Source organism: Babylonia areolata, chromosome 18 (genome assembly GCF_041734735.1).
Source record: "Babylonia areolata isolate BAREFJ2019XMU chromosome 18, ASM4173473v1, whole genome shotgun sequence".
Classification (NCBI taxonomy): Eukaryota; Metazoa; Mollusca; class Gastropoda; order Neogastropoda; family Buccinidae; genus Babylonia; species Babylonia areolata.
In genome coordinates this window covers 57,927,972-57,945,471 of record NC_134893.1, presented here as the reverse complement: position 1 = coordinate 57,945,471, position 17,500 = coordinate 57,927,972, and the positions used below count along the sequence as shown (strand labels likewise).

At 42.6% G+C, this 17,500-nt stretch overlaps 2 protein-coding genes across 2 annotated transcripts in view; one reads left to right on the top strand and one right to left on the bottom strand.

The window, feature by feature from the left end:
* The first annotated feature begins 2,000 nt into the window (after positions 1–2,000).
* Positions 2,001–3,344, top strand: LOC143292291 (high affinity choline transporter 1-like). The gene is made up of 2 exons (XM_076602476.1): positions 2,001–2,256; positions 3,043–3,344. The coding sequence occupies exons 1-2, from the start codon at positions 2,001–2,003 to the stop codon at positions 3,342–3,344; spliced, it is 558 nt and encodes a 185-aa protein (XP_076458591.1).
* A 4,324-nt stretch (positions 3,345–7,668) lies between these two features.
* The window catches only part of LOC143292943 (ras-related protein Rac1-like), a 12,810-nt gene continuing 2,978 nt past the window's right edge, over positions 7,669–17,500 (bottom strand). The window contains exons 2-6 of the mRNA XM_076603654.1: positions 16,795–16,866; positions 13,811–13,928; positions 12,218–12,280; positions 11,210–11,344; positions 7,669–9,930 (exon numbers count right to left, since the gene is read on the bottom strand). Coding sequence (XP_076459769.1) covers positions 9,772–9,930; positions 11,210–11,344; positions 12,218–12,280; positions 13,811–13,928; positions 16,795–16,866 — 547 coding nt within the window. The 3' untranslated portion in view covers positions 7,669–9,771. The remainder of the gene's footprint in view (positions 9,931–11,209; positions 11,345–12,217; positions 12,281–13,810; positions 13,929–16,794; positions 16,867–17,500) is intronic.

The following is a 17,500-nucleotide window of genomic DNA, read 5'->3' as shown; positions in this document are numbered from 1 at the left end:
GAAAAAAGAAAACATAAACCTTGAAATAAAACAACAGATAACAGAACACACAATACTACCAAAACGAATAACATCAACCTCAAAATGAACAACAGAAAACAGAGCACACAATACTACCACCAAAACGAATAACATCAACCTCAAAATGAACAACAGAAAATAGAGCACACAATACTACCAAAACGAATAACAATCTAGCCTGACATACCCGGTGATAGCACATTAGTGAAAATGCGTTGTATTGTCCAGTGACCGAACGCTAACCCCCCATCCCCACCCCCCACCCCCGGAAAAAACAAACAAACAAACAAACAAAAAAAACTCGGTTGCATACAAATTCTCGGAACAGGTAACTGCAAGTCGTGTGGTAAAACGGAATTCACGACAGACTGGTTAGAGCTCGCTCCATTGTTTTGGCCTCCACCATGAACTCCACCAAGCGATTTCCAACAGCCAAATCATGAAGGCCCGAACAAGAAATGTTCATTAGAGACTATAGGGAAGGTTTTAGTTGTTGGCAATCAGTTCATAGCTCGATGGGCTGTTGTCGTCTCCGGTTTGTAGCGTCATCATGAAAACCTGTCGCGAGGGACATTTGTTTCGTGTTGAAATAAAGTCGCATGGAAGGAGAGGTTTTCGGTTGAATCATGTTTTATTCATGTGTGCGAACAAAAGAAGTAATAGTTTTATGGAGGTCTTTTGATCGATTGATAATTATTGACGGACTTACAAAGCGCCTGTCCTCGGACAGATACAATATAAGCGTTTAAAACAAATACAGTCATCTGTACAACAGGCTGTCTACCTGGGTAGAACCAACGAACAGCTGCTGATTGAGTTGTGTGTGTGTGTACATATGCTGATTGTGAGAAGTGCTGAATTTTACACATACGTATAATTCAATGAACACTCGTGACAAAATTTCAGTGGGTCAAATCATATGGAACGCCTGTGACGTGGATTATTAATCAGTCCATTAACTGGCCAGGGACTCTATGCGGGCAAGGGGTCACCAGTGGTTTTGTTTATCTCATAATGCTTCAGTCATCAACAGACTGCGTGGACTACCCCGTGTTCAGCGCACGCGCGTGTGTGTGGTGTGTGCGTGCGTGTGTATGTGTGAATGTGTGTTTGATAATGTCTATGTATGTGTGTGTGTTTATATACGCATGTATGTGAGTGTGTGTTGCTTTTTGTTTGTGTGTGTGTGTGTGTGTACATGCGTGCGTGTGGGGCTCGACGCGCACGCGCGCGCGCGTGTGTGTGTGTGTGAATGTCACAGTGAATGAGAGAGAACGACAGCCTCGGAGAGACCGAGAGGCCCAGAGCTCCATATACGAAGCAGTTATCTGCAAACAGTCGTGTCAGTCTTTGACTGAGTAGTACAACTGTTGTTCATTAACTCTATGAGGAGGAGAAAGAGAGGAGGCCCAAGCACAGTTCCCTGGGGGACCCCACTGATGACTGAAATGTTCCCCGTCATGGCATTTTTGCTTATAGTTCAACCCGACTGCGCCGGCAAGGCCGAGCTAGGTCCCGCCGCCGTGTATATATAGCGAGCACTTAGCGCATGTAAAAGAACCTACAGCAACACAAGGGTCCCTGGCTGAATAGAAAAATCCGAAACAAAAATCGATTACACTTACACGAAGTAAAAGAAAAGTGGTGCTGTAGTTTAACCATGTGCTCTTCCATGGCCGGGAGAGTTCTGGCCCCGGCCGGACTGAATTTCACCGAAAGACCCACGCCGCGTGGGTCTTTACAACCGGGAGAGCTTCTTCTGAAGTAGCTTCATCCAGCACGACCTCGACGTCCAATTTCTTTGCTCGTTCTTGGGGCTAGAACCACGGACTTATAATATACGTCCGTGGCTACAACTCCCACATTCACCCCATCGTAAGAACGAGTGCGTGGGCTCTTACGCGCATGACCGTCTTCACACCGCCTTGGAGGCAGCACACGCCGGGACTTATTATTATTATCAACAGCCCTCTGACACCATGGTGGTGTGGGTAATGAGAGGGGCCCAGGTGGTGATCGCCGCGATGGCCTGTGCCTTGGCCATCTCTGTGTCGTCCATCTACTACCTCTTCCTGCTCTGCTCAGACTTCGTCTACGTCATGCTCTACCCGCAGCTGCTCTGCGCCATGTACGTGCCCTGGACCAACACCTACGGGTCCCTGGTGGGGTACTTCCTGGGCCTGATCTTCAGGCTGCTTGGGGGAGAGCCTGGGATGGGGCTTCAGCCCGTGATTGGTGAGTTTTTTGGGGAAGGGTTTTGTAAGAAAGGGGGATGCGCATGTAGGTGGATGGGTTTTGGTATGTGTGTGTGTGTGTGTGTGTGTGTGTGTGTGTGTGTGTGTGCTGGCGTGTGTGTGCGCACGTGTGTGTGTGTGTGTGCGCGCGCATGCGCGTGCGTGTGCCCACGTGCGCGCGTTCAGGTACGTTTGTTTATGGGGAATTTTTTAACACTACACAAGGGATGTAAGGAACCAAAACATTTTCCGAGGATCTTTCCCATACCCCCACAACTATACCTTTTGTATACAACTTTTATATGATCTTCAAATGACTTTAAGAAGGAGCGAAATGTATAAAATTCAGTGTCCCAAAAAGTCCCCACAGTACTGTTGTAACACCCATGTCTACTACACACACGAACACTTGGTCTGTGCACGCACCGTCGGTCGACTTTTCCAGACAGGCGGTAACGATGTGGGAGGTCAGATGTCACCGGTCAATCATGTGTAATTGCACGTGCGCAGATTGAGAGCCAATCGAACTGATTTGTCCAGAAATACACGCTTTGACACCTCAGCAGCAACAACAACAACAACGACGACGACGACAACGGTGATGATGATGATGATAGTGATGATGAAGGTGGTGGTGGTGCTGCTGATGCTGATGATGGCAATGATGATGACGATGAAGATGATAATGATGACGAGGATGATAACGCCTAACGATGACGATGATGACGCAGTATAATAATATAGTTCTTATACTGAACAATGCACGTACGATACTTTTACTATACAGAGTACCCTTGGCTGGACCCCATATCGGGACAGCAGTTCCCGTTCCGCACGCTGTCGATGCTCATCACGCTCTGCTCCATGCTGATGGTCTCCCTTCTCGCGCGCTACTTCCTGCCGCGATCGTGGGACTTTTTCCGCTGCTTCCCGGAGGTGGAGGAAGGGAGACAACTCTCCACCACCACCGCCGCTGCCAACGGAGCGGACTTGCGAAGCGGCGCGGCGGGCGTGGACAACGCGGCTTTCTTCAATGGTGTTGAGAGGATAGGTAGTGATGTTGGGCCGCAGCAGAGTTCAAGAATGTAAAGCGGTCGGCAGAGCGCTGACAATTATTATATATATATTTTTTTGTTTGTTTGTTTGTTTTTGGTTGTTGTTTTTTTGTTTTTGGTGTGAATGGGTTTCTTGTTCTGTTGTGTTCTGTTTGGGTGGTTTAGCGATGGGAGAGGGGGAGAAATGAGGTATTTTGGAGGGGGTGGGGAGGGGGGTGTTGGTGTGTTTTCTTGCCTCGTTTTGTTGCATTGCATTGTCTTTTATTTTGTTTCCTTTTGTTTTTGTTTTTCTCTTGGAGGGAAAGGAGAGGTGTGGGGGAGAGCTAAGGTGCGCCTCCCTCCCCTCCCCTCCCCTTTGAGAATGTAGCGCGGGGCTCTCTCAGTTACGAAAAAAAAAAAAAAAAAAAAAAAGGGAGGGTGGGTTTACTGTGTTAAAAATTTCCTCTTTTCTGTCGCTCTCTTTGTTTCTGGCTTATTTTTCTTTCTTTAGTCTCCCCCTTTCTTATTTTTGCCTTGCTGATCGTTTTTTTTTTTTTCTTTTTCTTTTTTTCTGGAAAGGTGGGGACTAGGTGAGGGGGTGGGGTTGGGTTGGGGAGGTGAAGTTGTTCAGAACTTGATAACTGGATATTACTAGTATGATGATTCCACGGTTTGTTTGTTTTTGCTTTTTTTCATCCCGGTTGCCCACCGTATTGTTTGATTCTATTTGCCTGTCATTATGAATGCTTTTGCGTGCTATGTGTAGATATGCTTGTGTTCAGGTTCGGGTTTGTTTTGTTGTTGTTGTTGTTTTTTGTTGTTTTTTTTTACACGCGGAGAGAAATCCCCTGAATATTCAACGTCAGTGGCTTGTCATTGTTAAGTTTCTGTACGTAAATGTGACTGCACTTCTGACTAATTTTCTATCTCAGAATTCTTAGTTTTCAGGCTCAGCGGGACCGATATTGTATAGTTTTCAGCCATGATGTGACCCTTCGTGGTCTGCTCAGTAATCAGCGCGGAGAGTTTGGTCTGTACTAAAGATAGGTGCCATATCAGTGATAATAAGCAACAATCATGATGACAGTGATAGGTCTGGGTAATTGGGAGAGGTATATGAAATCGTTGATTTGATTTTCAACCGTGTTTTGTTCATACTTAACTTTCTTTGTATAAACAGATTTGTTTTTGCTGCTGTATTACATGCGATTGTATTTCATATCATGTGTGTGTGTGTTTTGTTTGTTTTTGTTTTTAGTTTGTTTTTGGGCGTTTTGGTTCGTGTCTGTTACTGCTCATGTTTTGTGTAGATGCTAACTCTTCATTTAACATAAAACTGTCGTGCCTTGCATTATATTGGACAAGTATTAGGGATTCCAAATCACAACTTTGTTTTCAGGGCATTTGGCTTCGGCACACTTGAACAGCATTCACTATAGTTTATATGGTATGATTTCTTCACATGTGCGTTAGTGTGTGTGTGTGTGTGTGTGTGTGTGTGTGTGTGTGTGTGTGCGCGCGCGCGCGCGCGCCTTTGTGTATGTGTTCGTGTACGTGTATATAAGGAGCATAGGCGTGCGTTCGTGAAAAAAAAATTACTTTAATTTTTTTTTCTTTCTTGTTTTGTTCAGTTTTGTTTCATTCGTGCGCATTAGTTTTGTTAATTCTCAATGTTAACTCTTTGCGACATTCATTAATACAGTGCCAAACATCCAGTTTGGTTGAAGACTGGTTTCGTTTAGAGAAAAGTTAGCCATACAGTTTTGAAATGAGTGTATATTCGCACAGTAGAAAGTATCCTTGACTCAAAATCCAAAGTCTGAACTTACTACGTTACTTGTGTATGCATTCACAGCCTGTCCAAACGAAGACTTTCCTGTATCTGTTTTGCTGATAAAGGTGGTGAGAGACCAGCGAAGTATCCAGCTAAATTATAACTGTTGTTGGAAAGCGTGGAGTGCAGCCTTGTCACGTAGTCCTTAACCTAAACGGACATCCATAGCAGCATCTCCATCAGCATCGCCATCGCCATCCTCCTCTTCTTCCATCATCATCAATATAAAAGAAAAGTCCCAGATTATGTGACCTTTCATGGTGACCTCAGTTTCGATATCCCTCCACTTCCGCGTTTTGGGTGAGTCTTGTCAAGGTCTTCAGTGTCGGCGGATTCATGGGGGACTGTCGTTGGAGTGATGTGATGGCGGTCACATTCAGTCTGACACCGCGACTAAGCCATTATTGTCGGCAGTAGGTAGCTTAATAGGTGTTGTCCTAAGTACGCTATATCAGAACAGGCACTACCGAACACCACCAAGGCGACTCAGGAGAAGTGAAGGGTCTCCTCTGGTGTGTGGCCTCCTGGCGACTTAACATCGAGTGTTCCCTGTGAACTGCCGGTGTTGAGACTGACAGAGACAGACGAACCTGCGTGTGGCCTTGTACGGGAGACTCGGAATGAGCGGCGTGGGAGTGAGTAATGCTACTGAAACGGTGCAGAATAATGATAAAACAAACAAACAAATCAAAATAAAATAAAATAGAATAAAATGAAATTTAAAAAAAAGAAAAAAAAAAGAAAAAAAGAAATACAAACTGTCGATTCTTGGGAAAGGAAGCTTTTCTTTTGTATGACGAAGAAACAAAAGATGACTCAACAACAACAACCAAACAACTAGGAATGGAGGGACTGTTTTCCAACAAAAGCAGTCCCTGATGACGTCAACCTGTGATCAAACGCGAGTCTTATTCTACAAGCCACAGTTTTTGTGTCCTTAATCCATGTGTAGTTTTCTTATTGTATATCTCCATACAGAGAATCCTTTTCAACGAGGAGGCGAACAGCATTTGGCGTTTTTCTTCTCTCGAATGCGTGAGTTGGTACGTGAGTGTATGAGTGTGTATGTGTGTGTGTGTGTGTGTGTGTGTGTGTGTAAGCGCTCGTGTGTGTGTGTGTGTGTGTGTGTGTGTGTGTAGGTGGGTTAGGAACATTGCTCGTCTTTGTCTGTGTAAAAATATGCCACTATTTGAAGGTTTCTTTTTGTTTTCAATCGCACGTTAAAACTGATTTCAATTAAAAGAGACTTGTATCCAATTTGCATATTTCCTCATGTGTGTGTGTGTGTGTGTGTGTGTGTGTGAATATGAGAAAGAGAGATGGAGAGGGTGGGAGAGGGGTAGGGGTGGGGGCAAAAAACGAATTCAAATTGCATTCATAGTTTCAACATGGTTTCAAATGGAAGTGAACTTCTTTTATGTTTTATAACTGAAATCAAAGAAATGTGGGCACACTTTGTTGACAATTGAAAGAGAGAGAGAGAGGAATTACAAAAGTAGTACAAAATTAATGTATAAAGAGCAATAAAAAAAAAAGAGGAAAACTTTTAAAGATAACAATTAAATGTGTTCAAAAAAAGAAAAAAAGACACGTACACAGACACGTACATACACAGACACAGACACAAACACACACACACACACACACACACACCTAAAATATTGCCATTCAAATGCTGTCACAGGAAAGCAACATTTGGCAAGTACAAAGGAAAGAATTAAAGAAAATAGCAGATGAATTATATTCACGCGTAATATTCATAACTATTTCCAAGTTTGTTTCTACATTTTATCCATATACACTGCAGCCTGGTTTTATTTATTTATTTATTTATTTATTCATTTATTTATTTATCTATTAAGTTAAGAAGAAAAAATAATAACTATACCTATACTGCTTTCAATGGGTCTGAAAGAAAACAAAACAAAAGCAAAGAAAAAAATAATCATAGTTTGTTGAAAACAAACAAACAATAGATAGATAGATAGATAGATACATAGATAGATAAATAGATAGATAGAGAGGTAGATAGATAGATAGATAGATAGATAGACAGATAGATAAACAAATAATAGAATTAGAGGGTCATATGCATTCTTTTGCACAAACTGATATGAGGGTTTTTTTTGGAAGCAGTAACAAAAATAAACATCGTTATCATCATCATCATCACACACACACACACACACACACACACACACACACACACACACACACACATGTGACAAACGCGACGTGGTAAAAGAATAAAAGAACGAAAACATATATACAGTTGTGGTTATATAATTATGTATATAAATAAACGAAAAAAACAACAACAAAATAGACTATATCTCACAAAGAGGAAAAGTCTAATAGTGACGAGGTATAGGTTTACTGATATATATCTATATAAATCTATGTAATTATATATATATATGTAGCCGTGCTCCGAGTGGTTCTAATAGGGTACGGCACAAAAGACTTAACTAAATATGATTGATTGAATGAAAGGATAGACAAGATCCCATGCACAGGCCAGGAACATATAGAGGCCAGTCACAAATGGGGTTTCTATTGGTTTATTTACAATAGTTATAAACTAAAGGAGAAGACTAAGAAGAAGTAATGAGAAGAAGACAACTAGGAGAAGACAACTAGAAGAAGACAATACTAAGAGAAGATAAAAAGAGAAGACGAAGACAGTGCCTGGAATGACACAAACAAATGTCATTAGCACAACATGTCTGCACAAGTGAATAATAAAGCGCATGTATACATATCACATGGAAAGACTATTCACTCGGGTTTGGGATACGCAACAACATAATGCAAATGTGTGAAGACCAAACGCTGACATCAAATGACATTCCTAATACATTTGAATAGTGCAGTTAAAGTGATTGAAGCAATGCTGACTTGGTGAAAGTACACTGACAGTATAGATTAGATAAAGCTTATACTGTGTCAAAGTGTCTCAAATGAATCAGTTTATCATGTTGCACTATACTGGAGTAAACCGTATAGGAGAGAGCATGATAACTAAATTACAATTAACAGACTGATACATATCAGGTGGTTTTAACCAATAACTGATATTAATCAAACACTATCTTGAAATCACAACAGCAGAATACTACACACACCTTAGAGCACTGAGCACACTGTAGCAGTACAATTGATATCAGCATGTAAAATAATACATAAATAATAAACAAGATAATAGAATCAGTGGCTTTGATATTATACTGGCAAACTGATAGACCAGATAGTAAGTGAAGAACCATCATGGCTTAACCATTAAGTGGTGAATGAACTTTACGCACTCACTAGAACATTCTGGAACAAACTATTAGTGTCCAGAGACGTCACAGATTGTGACGTTAAGAAGAATCAAATGGAACACTGCTCCGAGCATATGACGACATGGCAATTTCTAGATCAATCATAGCCGAGCTGTGACTAACATGTCAAAGCAATAACTGAACAAAGAATTAACTGAACAAAGCAATAACTGAACATACTCATATGAACACAAGTACTGTGTCGAACAATACAAATTACAAATCAACACATTCTACACACTAGTACTTACAGCAATACGTAGCGAGGTGTCAGCTGTTGTGGGAACACACACGACACAACACACTGCTCGACGCAGCAAGAGAGAGAGAGAGAGAGAGAGAGAGAGAGCAGGCTCTGGTCAGATGACTGACCAGGAATGAAATGACCACTCATCACTCACTGTGCCAATTTATGCAAGTTTAGCGGACCACAAAGTCCGTCACGTGTGCTTGCAAGCAGATCGTCACTAATCACGGAGAATCTGATGACAATTGTTTGTTTAACGGTGTTCAGTGACAGATTTCTAAATGATTCTTGAACCGATTTACGTCGGATAAGTTGCAAAAGAAAGAGCTCAACACCTACTTTATAATGAGTATAAAATGAAGTGTTGGTTATTTAAGATGAATTTATAATCTTAATTTAAGTCACCTGAACAGGGTCAGTTTTAACGAGCTCGTCGCTGAAAATTACAAACTGCGTTAAATCAGTGTTACGTAGGCAAACATAAATGGAACAGACTTAAAGATGGAATTGCGACGATTCTGCCAGTATATAATACTTGTAGTTTACTGATCTGACAAAAGAGCTATTAATTAAATACTTTGGAACAGAAACACAAGTTTCTTCTCAGCCAATGACGTACCGCGACGCGACACTGGCCGAGCAGGTGGTTTAGTGAGGACAAAATGATGTAAGCAGAGTGACGTCACACATTCTGTGCGCGGGTACGGCGGGAAAAACGTCGTCTGCTAATACAGCTTGTGCGTGAGGCAAGCTAGTACAGCTTGTGCGTGAGGCAAGCTAGTACAGCTTGTGCGTGAGGCAAGCTAGTACAGCTTGTGTGTGAGGCAAATATTGGAGCAAGCATAGCGCTTGGTCACACACACACACACACACACACACACACACACACACATATATATATATATATATATATATATATATATATATATATATATATATATATATATCCTTTACTGAAAATATAGTCCATAGTGAAATTACTACTACTGCTGCACCAATAATGATACTTTTTTCTGGATGTTTGTCGTTAGTTGTCAGTTCTTTCTCTTTTCTTTTCTTTTCTTTTTTCCCCCTCGGTTTACAAGAGGGTGCAGGGTTTCTTGGGCTTGGCGTTCTTCACTTTGGGCACCATGACGGCACGGATGGCTTCGTCAAAGACCGCCTTTAATCCTTTCTGTGTCAGGGCCGAGCACTCCATGTACTTGACGGCATCTATCTCGCCGGCCAGGGCTTGACCCTGTGGGTTCAGAGAGAGAGAGAGAGACAGATAGAGAGAGAACCAGTTTCAGCGTCAGATTCAAGGAGGAGGTATCAGTTTAAGTGTGAGGACTGATCCACTATGCACGCTGCACCACAATTTGCTCCTTAATAATAACAACAACTACTACTACAACTTCAACGAAAACATAAACAATAACAGCAACAGCAACAGCTACATATGTCTGATTGATCTTCACATAAAACCAACGCACTGATCAGGTCTTGATGTCATCACTTAATGACCCCCGACTGACGAGATTGTTGACGAGGAAGAAGTAGAAACAGTGGAGAAATCAGTGCCAATTGATAATGATAATAATAATAATAATTATTATTATTATTATTATTATTATTATAACAACAACAATAACAACAACAACAATAATGATAACAAAACTCATTGTTTAGCAGATTTTACATAAGCGATAAGAAAAAGTCTGACATATATTCAGTGGTGCACTTTTGTTTAGCTGCTGTTGACAGCTGAGAGAGAGAGAGAGAGAGAGAGAGAGAGAGAGAGAGAGAGAGAGAGAGAGAGACACACACACACACACACACACAGAGGCAGACAGACAGGCAGGTAGACACCGAGAGAGGGAGAGGGTGTGTGTGTGTGGGAGGGGGCGGGGGGGGGGGGGAGGCGGAGGGGGGAGCGAGGGAGACAGAAACAGACACAGACAGACCGACAGAGACCGAGAGACAGAGATCCCAGCTGATGATTTCAAGGGGCCATCCATTTCAGGACTTGAAAACACATCAGACAGACTGGAAAAAAAAAGAAGAAAGAAAAACAAAAAGGCGAAGACAAAAGGATCATGATGGAAGCTTATCCTCATCCCTCGAACTTCATTTCTTCTCCCACCACCACTCCCCAACCTCCCCACTCACCCCTCCAACACACCGCCAGCAGAATAAAAAGGGTCACTCGCGTTGTAAGGGAGAGAAGCATGCCATACCAGCTAAAACGTACTACCGATGGTTACGTCCCTTCCACGATAAAAACAACAACAACAACAACAAAAAACAACAACAACAAAAAGCGTCCATTTCCTTTTTCTGCCTTTTGTCTCTTCGTGTAGATAAATAGATAAATACATGAATGAATAACCAAATAGGCAACTAACTATACAAACATAAATAAATAAACAAAGTCAACAATACCTATCAAAAGATCAACAGCAGCAGCAGCAGCAGCAGCAACAACAACAACAACAACAACAACAACAACAACAACAACAACAACAACAACAACACACCTTGACGCGCGAAATGGGCTCCAGCTGTTTTCGTCGGAGGGATTTGACGAATTCGGGGCTGTCTCGCAGGTCCTGTTTGGTTCCCACCAACACTATAGGAGTGCCGGGACAGTGGTGACTGACCTCAGGGTACCACTGCCACACACAACATTTATGGTAATAATGATGATGATGATGATGATGATGATGATGATGATGATGATGATAATCATAATAATAATAATAATCTTAACAATAATAATAATAATAATAGTCAGTTGTGTCTGACTATGACCATCAGAACAGCAGAGGAGGCAACTGCTGTCCCGACTATCTGGGCTAGACTTTGATTATAGTGGAGAGTGTCTTGCCCAAGTTACATCCCCACTCTCTCGGCCAAGAGGGTTTCAGGACAGTCAGCGTTGGGATGGTTCCCAAATGCCAACCAGCTCCTAATTAGGCTGCAGCACTAGCTTGAGAGTCATAGTCCGCAAAAAGACTAAGCAGTAAATGACTTCCCACTGAAATGAGGAAACAATTGATCATACAGCTCTCATTTAGCTGTTGTAATAATGATGATAATAATGATAATGATAACAATGATAACAATAATGATATTTATCATCATCATCATCATATTAATGAATGATATGTATGCATCATAGTCGTGTCTGACTGAGACCATCAGGAGAGGAGAAGTGGCAACTGTTGTCCCGACTATCTGGGCTAGCATTTAATAATAATGATGATAATATTAATGACGAGAATAATAATGATAATGATGATAATAATGATAACAGTAATGGTAATAATAGAAAGAAGAAGAAGAACGGTGATGAAAATGATGATGAAATGCGGGGAAAGATACCCATAGTCTACAATTAACTCCATTCGTCATGAATGTAGTCTTATTAATCAGCTCCGTTCCCTTTCAAAAAAGAATGAGAAGGTGGTGATTATGTTGGAGAAGAAGAAGAAGAAGAAGAAGGGGGAAGAGGAGAAGGAGGAGGAGGAGGTAAGAGTCGATACCTTTGTGCGGACATTTTCAAAGCTTGCCGGGCTTGCAATGGAAAAACAAAGAAGGAAGACATCCTGGAAGGAAATAAATCAATATTCATACATGCATTTCATGTTTATCATTTCTGCTTTGATTTCAGTGCCCGTCTGATGCACATATTTCAACTACAGAAATAAAAGAGGGAAAGAATCTCACTACCCCCCCCCCCTTCCCCCATGCCCCTCCCCCACCACACACACACTCACACGGACACGGACACGCACACGGACATGCAGAACACACACACACACACACACACACACACACACACACACACAAACACATACACACACTCGCGAACACGCACTGTTATTACGAACACTGCTATTTCTACTCCTACCACTGCAACTACTACGATTGCTGCTGCTGCAACAGCCTTGAATCCGTACAGTCTGGGTCATGAACTACAACAGTTTGGTGGTAGTACACAGCCTTCGTACTGTAATAGTCATCCCAGTGTCCTCCTCCTCATCAGCATCATCATGACCACCACCACTACCATCACCACCATCGCCACCACCATCACCATCATCACCACAATCTTCATCAACGTAATCAACATCACCATGTTAATGAACTTCGTACAGTCTGCCACACATAAACTGGGGTAAGAGAAGATGCCACCATCACGCAATACAAACGGTCAGGAGGTAGGACAGGGGTCATCATCATGCAATACCTACAGTCTGTGGGTAGGACAGTGGTCACCATCATGGAATACCTACAGTCTGGAGGTAGGACAGTGGTCACCATCATGGAATACATACAGTCTGGAGGTAGGACAGGGGTCACCATCATGCAATACATACAGTCTGGAGGTAGGACAGGGGTCACCATCATGCAATACATACAGTCTGTGGGTAGGACAGGGGTCACCATCATGCAATACATACAGTCTGGAGGTAGGACAGTGGTCACCATCATGGAATACATACAGTCTGGAGGAGGGACAGGGGTCACCATCATGCCATACATACAGTCTGGAGGAGGGACAGGGGTCACCATCATGCAATACATACAGTCTGGAGGAGGGACAGGGGTCACCATCATGCCATACATACAGTCTGGAGGTAGGACAGGGGTCACCATCATGCCATACATACAGTCTGGAGGTAGGACAGGGGTCACCATCACGCCATACATACAGTCTGTGGGTAGGACAGGGGTCACCATCATGCCATACATACAGTCTGTGGGTAGGACAGGGGTCACCATCATGCAATACCTACAGTCTGGAGGAGGCATAGGGGTCACCATCATGCCATACATACAGTCTGGAGGTAGGACAGGGGTCACCATCATGCAATACATACAGTCTGGAGGTAGGACAGGGGTCACCATCATGCAATACATACAGTCTGGAGGAGGGACAGGGGTCACCATCATGCCATACATACAGTCTGGAGGAGGGACAGGGGTCACCATCATGCAATACATACAGTCTGGAGGAGGGACAGGGGTCACCATCATGCCATACATACAGTCTGGGGGTAGGACAGGGGTCACCATCATGCCATACATACAGTCTGGGGGTAGGACAGAGGTCACCATCACGCAGTACATACAGTCTGGGGGTAGGACAGAGGCCTCAGGCGGTCATACTCCTCCTGGCCAGCAGTGTCCCACAGCCCCAGGTTTACTGGCCGGCCGTCCACCATCACGTTGGCTGAGTAGTTGGAGAACCTGTCGCAGTCATCACACACACAGCACTATCTTTTACTTCTTCGCCTTTTGGTCGTTGTCATTGTCGTCGTCGTTGTTAGTTTCGACGTTATGGATTTTCCTCTGTCTGTATGTCTGTCTGTCTGTCTGTCTGTCTGTCTCTCTCTCTCTCACACACACAGACACACACACACAGACACACAGACACAGACACAGACACACACACACACACACACACACACTCTTACATGAAATCAATAAAGAGAAAACTGATTGATTTATTGATTTATTTAAGTATTCAAACATACTAATGACATGCACAGGTAAAAGGTTGATAAACACGTCAATAGAGCCTAATCATGGTCATAGTCATCGTTATCGTCAGTGCAGTTGTCACCATCAACCTCAAGTAGTGAAGACGTCTGTATGTGTGCGCGAGTTCGCTGAATGAGGCCCATTTCTGTTCGGTTTCTTTTCTTTAATTATGATATTTCAGTTGCATCATGTATCTCGTATCTACTTTGAAATCATATAGAATTTATTTATTTATTTATTTATTCATTCATTCATTTACTTATTCATTCATTTATTCATTTATTTATCTATTGTACTTACTTACTTACCTACCTACTTTCTTATTTATCTATTATTTGCCATCTGCGCATTCACAGATAGATTCATGAGCATCCTCCCCCCCACCCCACCACCACCCTGCCCCCATCCCCCAGCTGGATGACAGCGATGGTCATCATCGATCTCGATGGACACACCACTATTTACCTTTCTAATCGTTTATTTGTCTATTTATTCATTTATTTATTTATTTATTCATGTATTTCATGTATTATCTTTGTTATTATTTTTTTATCCTCCCCTCGGGTCTTTCATTCTTACGACATTCGGTGCAGGCTGCCAGGGTGTGCCTGGCGCGTTGGATCCATGCCAAGGTCAGGTCTGGAATCCAATCCCCTCCACCACTCCCCTCCGTTCTATCCACTCCTCACCCCAACTTTTTCCTTAGCAGATGTGATGAAAACGGAGAGAGTCATTGTACTGCCTATCTGTGCTAAATCTAAAGCTAAACAAAAATCCCATCCATGCCTCTGTGAGTTGTTTGAGTTGTTTCTATCTTTATGGCACACAGAAGAAAGTACTAAACATTGCCTTTCAAGTAACGCTATAAACAGACATCAATCTGAACCAGAAAATACAAGTTCACAAACTTCTATTCAACATATAAAAAGTCAGCAGTTTTTGTCAACGGACAAACAACCAACTGGTTTCCAGTAGAAAGAGGATGTCGACAGGGAGACTCGCTTTCTCCCTACTTATTATAATGATGATGATGGTGATTATAATTGTCATTATCATCATTTATCTATTAATTTTATTTATTTATTTTCGAGATGTCGATGACGATGTGTGTGTGTGTGTGTGTGTGTGTGTGTGTGTGTGTGTGTGTGTTTCGTTCAGCTGTAGTGAATGTCAAAATCATGAAGTGCTTGTCTTTTTATTCATTCTAATCTTCTTTCTTTTTTTTTCTTCTTCTAAGTGTCTATTAATTTTGTTTTGAGGAAATGTCATTGAAAATATTATTTTAAAAAAAATCTTCTGTTCAACACCAAGTGCCAAGCATCCTGAAAACGAAGTCAGTATGTACCAGTGTGACAATAAGGTTAAGTACCATGATCTTACTGTTCTAAACTGGTTCAAATCTTATCTCACTGATCGATTCCAGTCTGACATTGTTGATCATTTCCAATCTGAACCCGTTAAAATCGAACATGGAGTCCCACAGGGATCTGTTTTAGGCCCAGTGATCTTCACACTGTACACTGCTCCTCTCGCTGGAATTTTCAACTGCCATAATATCAGTCATCATGCTTATGTTGATGACACTCAACTCCAGAAGAGTGATACCCCTGAAAAATTGTTGTCGCTCTTGCAAGAAACATCCAACTGCTTCCTGGACATTCAAAACTGGATGACTCGAAATAAGTTACAATTGAACGCGGACAAAACTGAAGCAATGATCATAGGAACTAAACAAAAACTGTCTTCCATCACAATTGACACAATCAAACTTGGCAGTACATCCATCCCTCTTTCCACGTCAGTCAGGAACCTCGGTGTTGTCCTTGACAATACACTGTCCATGCAAACATTTATCAGTCAGACATGTCAGTTCTGCTACTGTCAACTACTGCGCATCAGTGCCGTCCGGAAATATCTGTCCACTGACGCAACATCTAGACTTGTCGTTTCTTTCATTCTCTCTCGCCTTGACTACTGTAACTCTCTAATGTCTGGTTTGCCTGCTTCATCCATTCAGTCCCTTCAGCGCATACAAAACTCTGCTGCCCAACTCGTCCTCAGAAAGAAAAGATCTGAGCACATCACTCCTCTTTTGCAACATCTCCACTGGCTCCCTGTCTCACACCGAATAAAGTACAAGATCAGCACTCTATGTTATAGATGCATTCACAAAACTGCCCATTCCTATCTCTGCGGCTGCCTTCACCTCTACACTCCATCTCGCTCACTACGAACGGCTTCGGATCCACTCTGTTTACGCACACCCAGATTCAAACACTCGATTGTTGGCCGCCGTTCTTTCTCTGTCTCTGGACCTTGCGATTGGAATGAATTTCCTCTTTCGCTTCGTCAAGTCTCCACACTCAGCTCTTTCAAGTCTGGCCTTAAAACCCACCTCTTTCCAAAATAGCCTCCCTTGCCTGCCCTTCCTTGTCTTTAGTTTCTACAGTTTTAGAGTTATGCATGCGTGTGAATGACTAGTGCGAAAGCGCTTTGATTTGTCTCTGCACAAGATTCAGCGCTATATAAATACCATTATTATTATTATTATTATTACATTGGTGAAACTCACACTGTTGGAATGTACTCTCCGGGGAAAGCGTTTGTCGTGTAGCTGATGAGCAGACATGTCTTTCCCACCGCACTGAAAAAGAGTGGGTTGTATAAATCAGCAGCAGAAGAAGAAGAATATGATGATGATGATGATGATGATACCTCTCCTCCCTGTCCTCCTCCACACTGTGTGTGTGTGTGTGTGTGTGTGTGTGTGTGTGTGTGTGTGTGTGTGTGTGTGTAGGGGGTGGGGGTGGGGGGCGATTATGCTTAGACCTGTAGGTTTTTTTTCAAAGGAGGGGGAGTGTAGGATATTGGGTGGGTGGGGGTGGGGCGGGGGTGGGGGTGGGGGGTATGAAGAAGTGGTGTTAGGGCTTTTGATCTGTATGAATGAATGAAAGTTGTTTTACTGTGATGCCGCTTATTTTTTTGTGAAGTACGGAAGTGCTGTTTTTTGGTTTAATTCTTAGTCTGATGATATTTGATTTTTAGATGAACTATGATTTTTGCATACTCTCACTGTGTGTGTGTGTGTGTGTGTGTGTGAGAGAGAGAGAGAGAGAGAGAGAGAGAGAGTGTGTGTGTGTGTGCGTGCGTGCGTGTGTGTGTGAGAGAGAGAGGGAGAGAGAGAGAGTGTGTGTGTATGCGTGCGTGTGTGCGCGCATGGTGTGTGTGTGTATGTGTGTGTGTGTATGTGTGCGTGTGTGTGTGGTGTGGTAAGATGT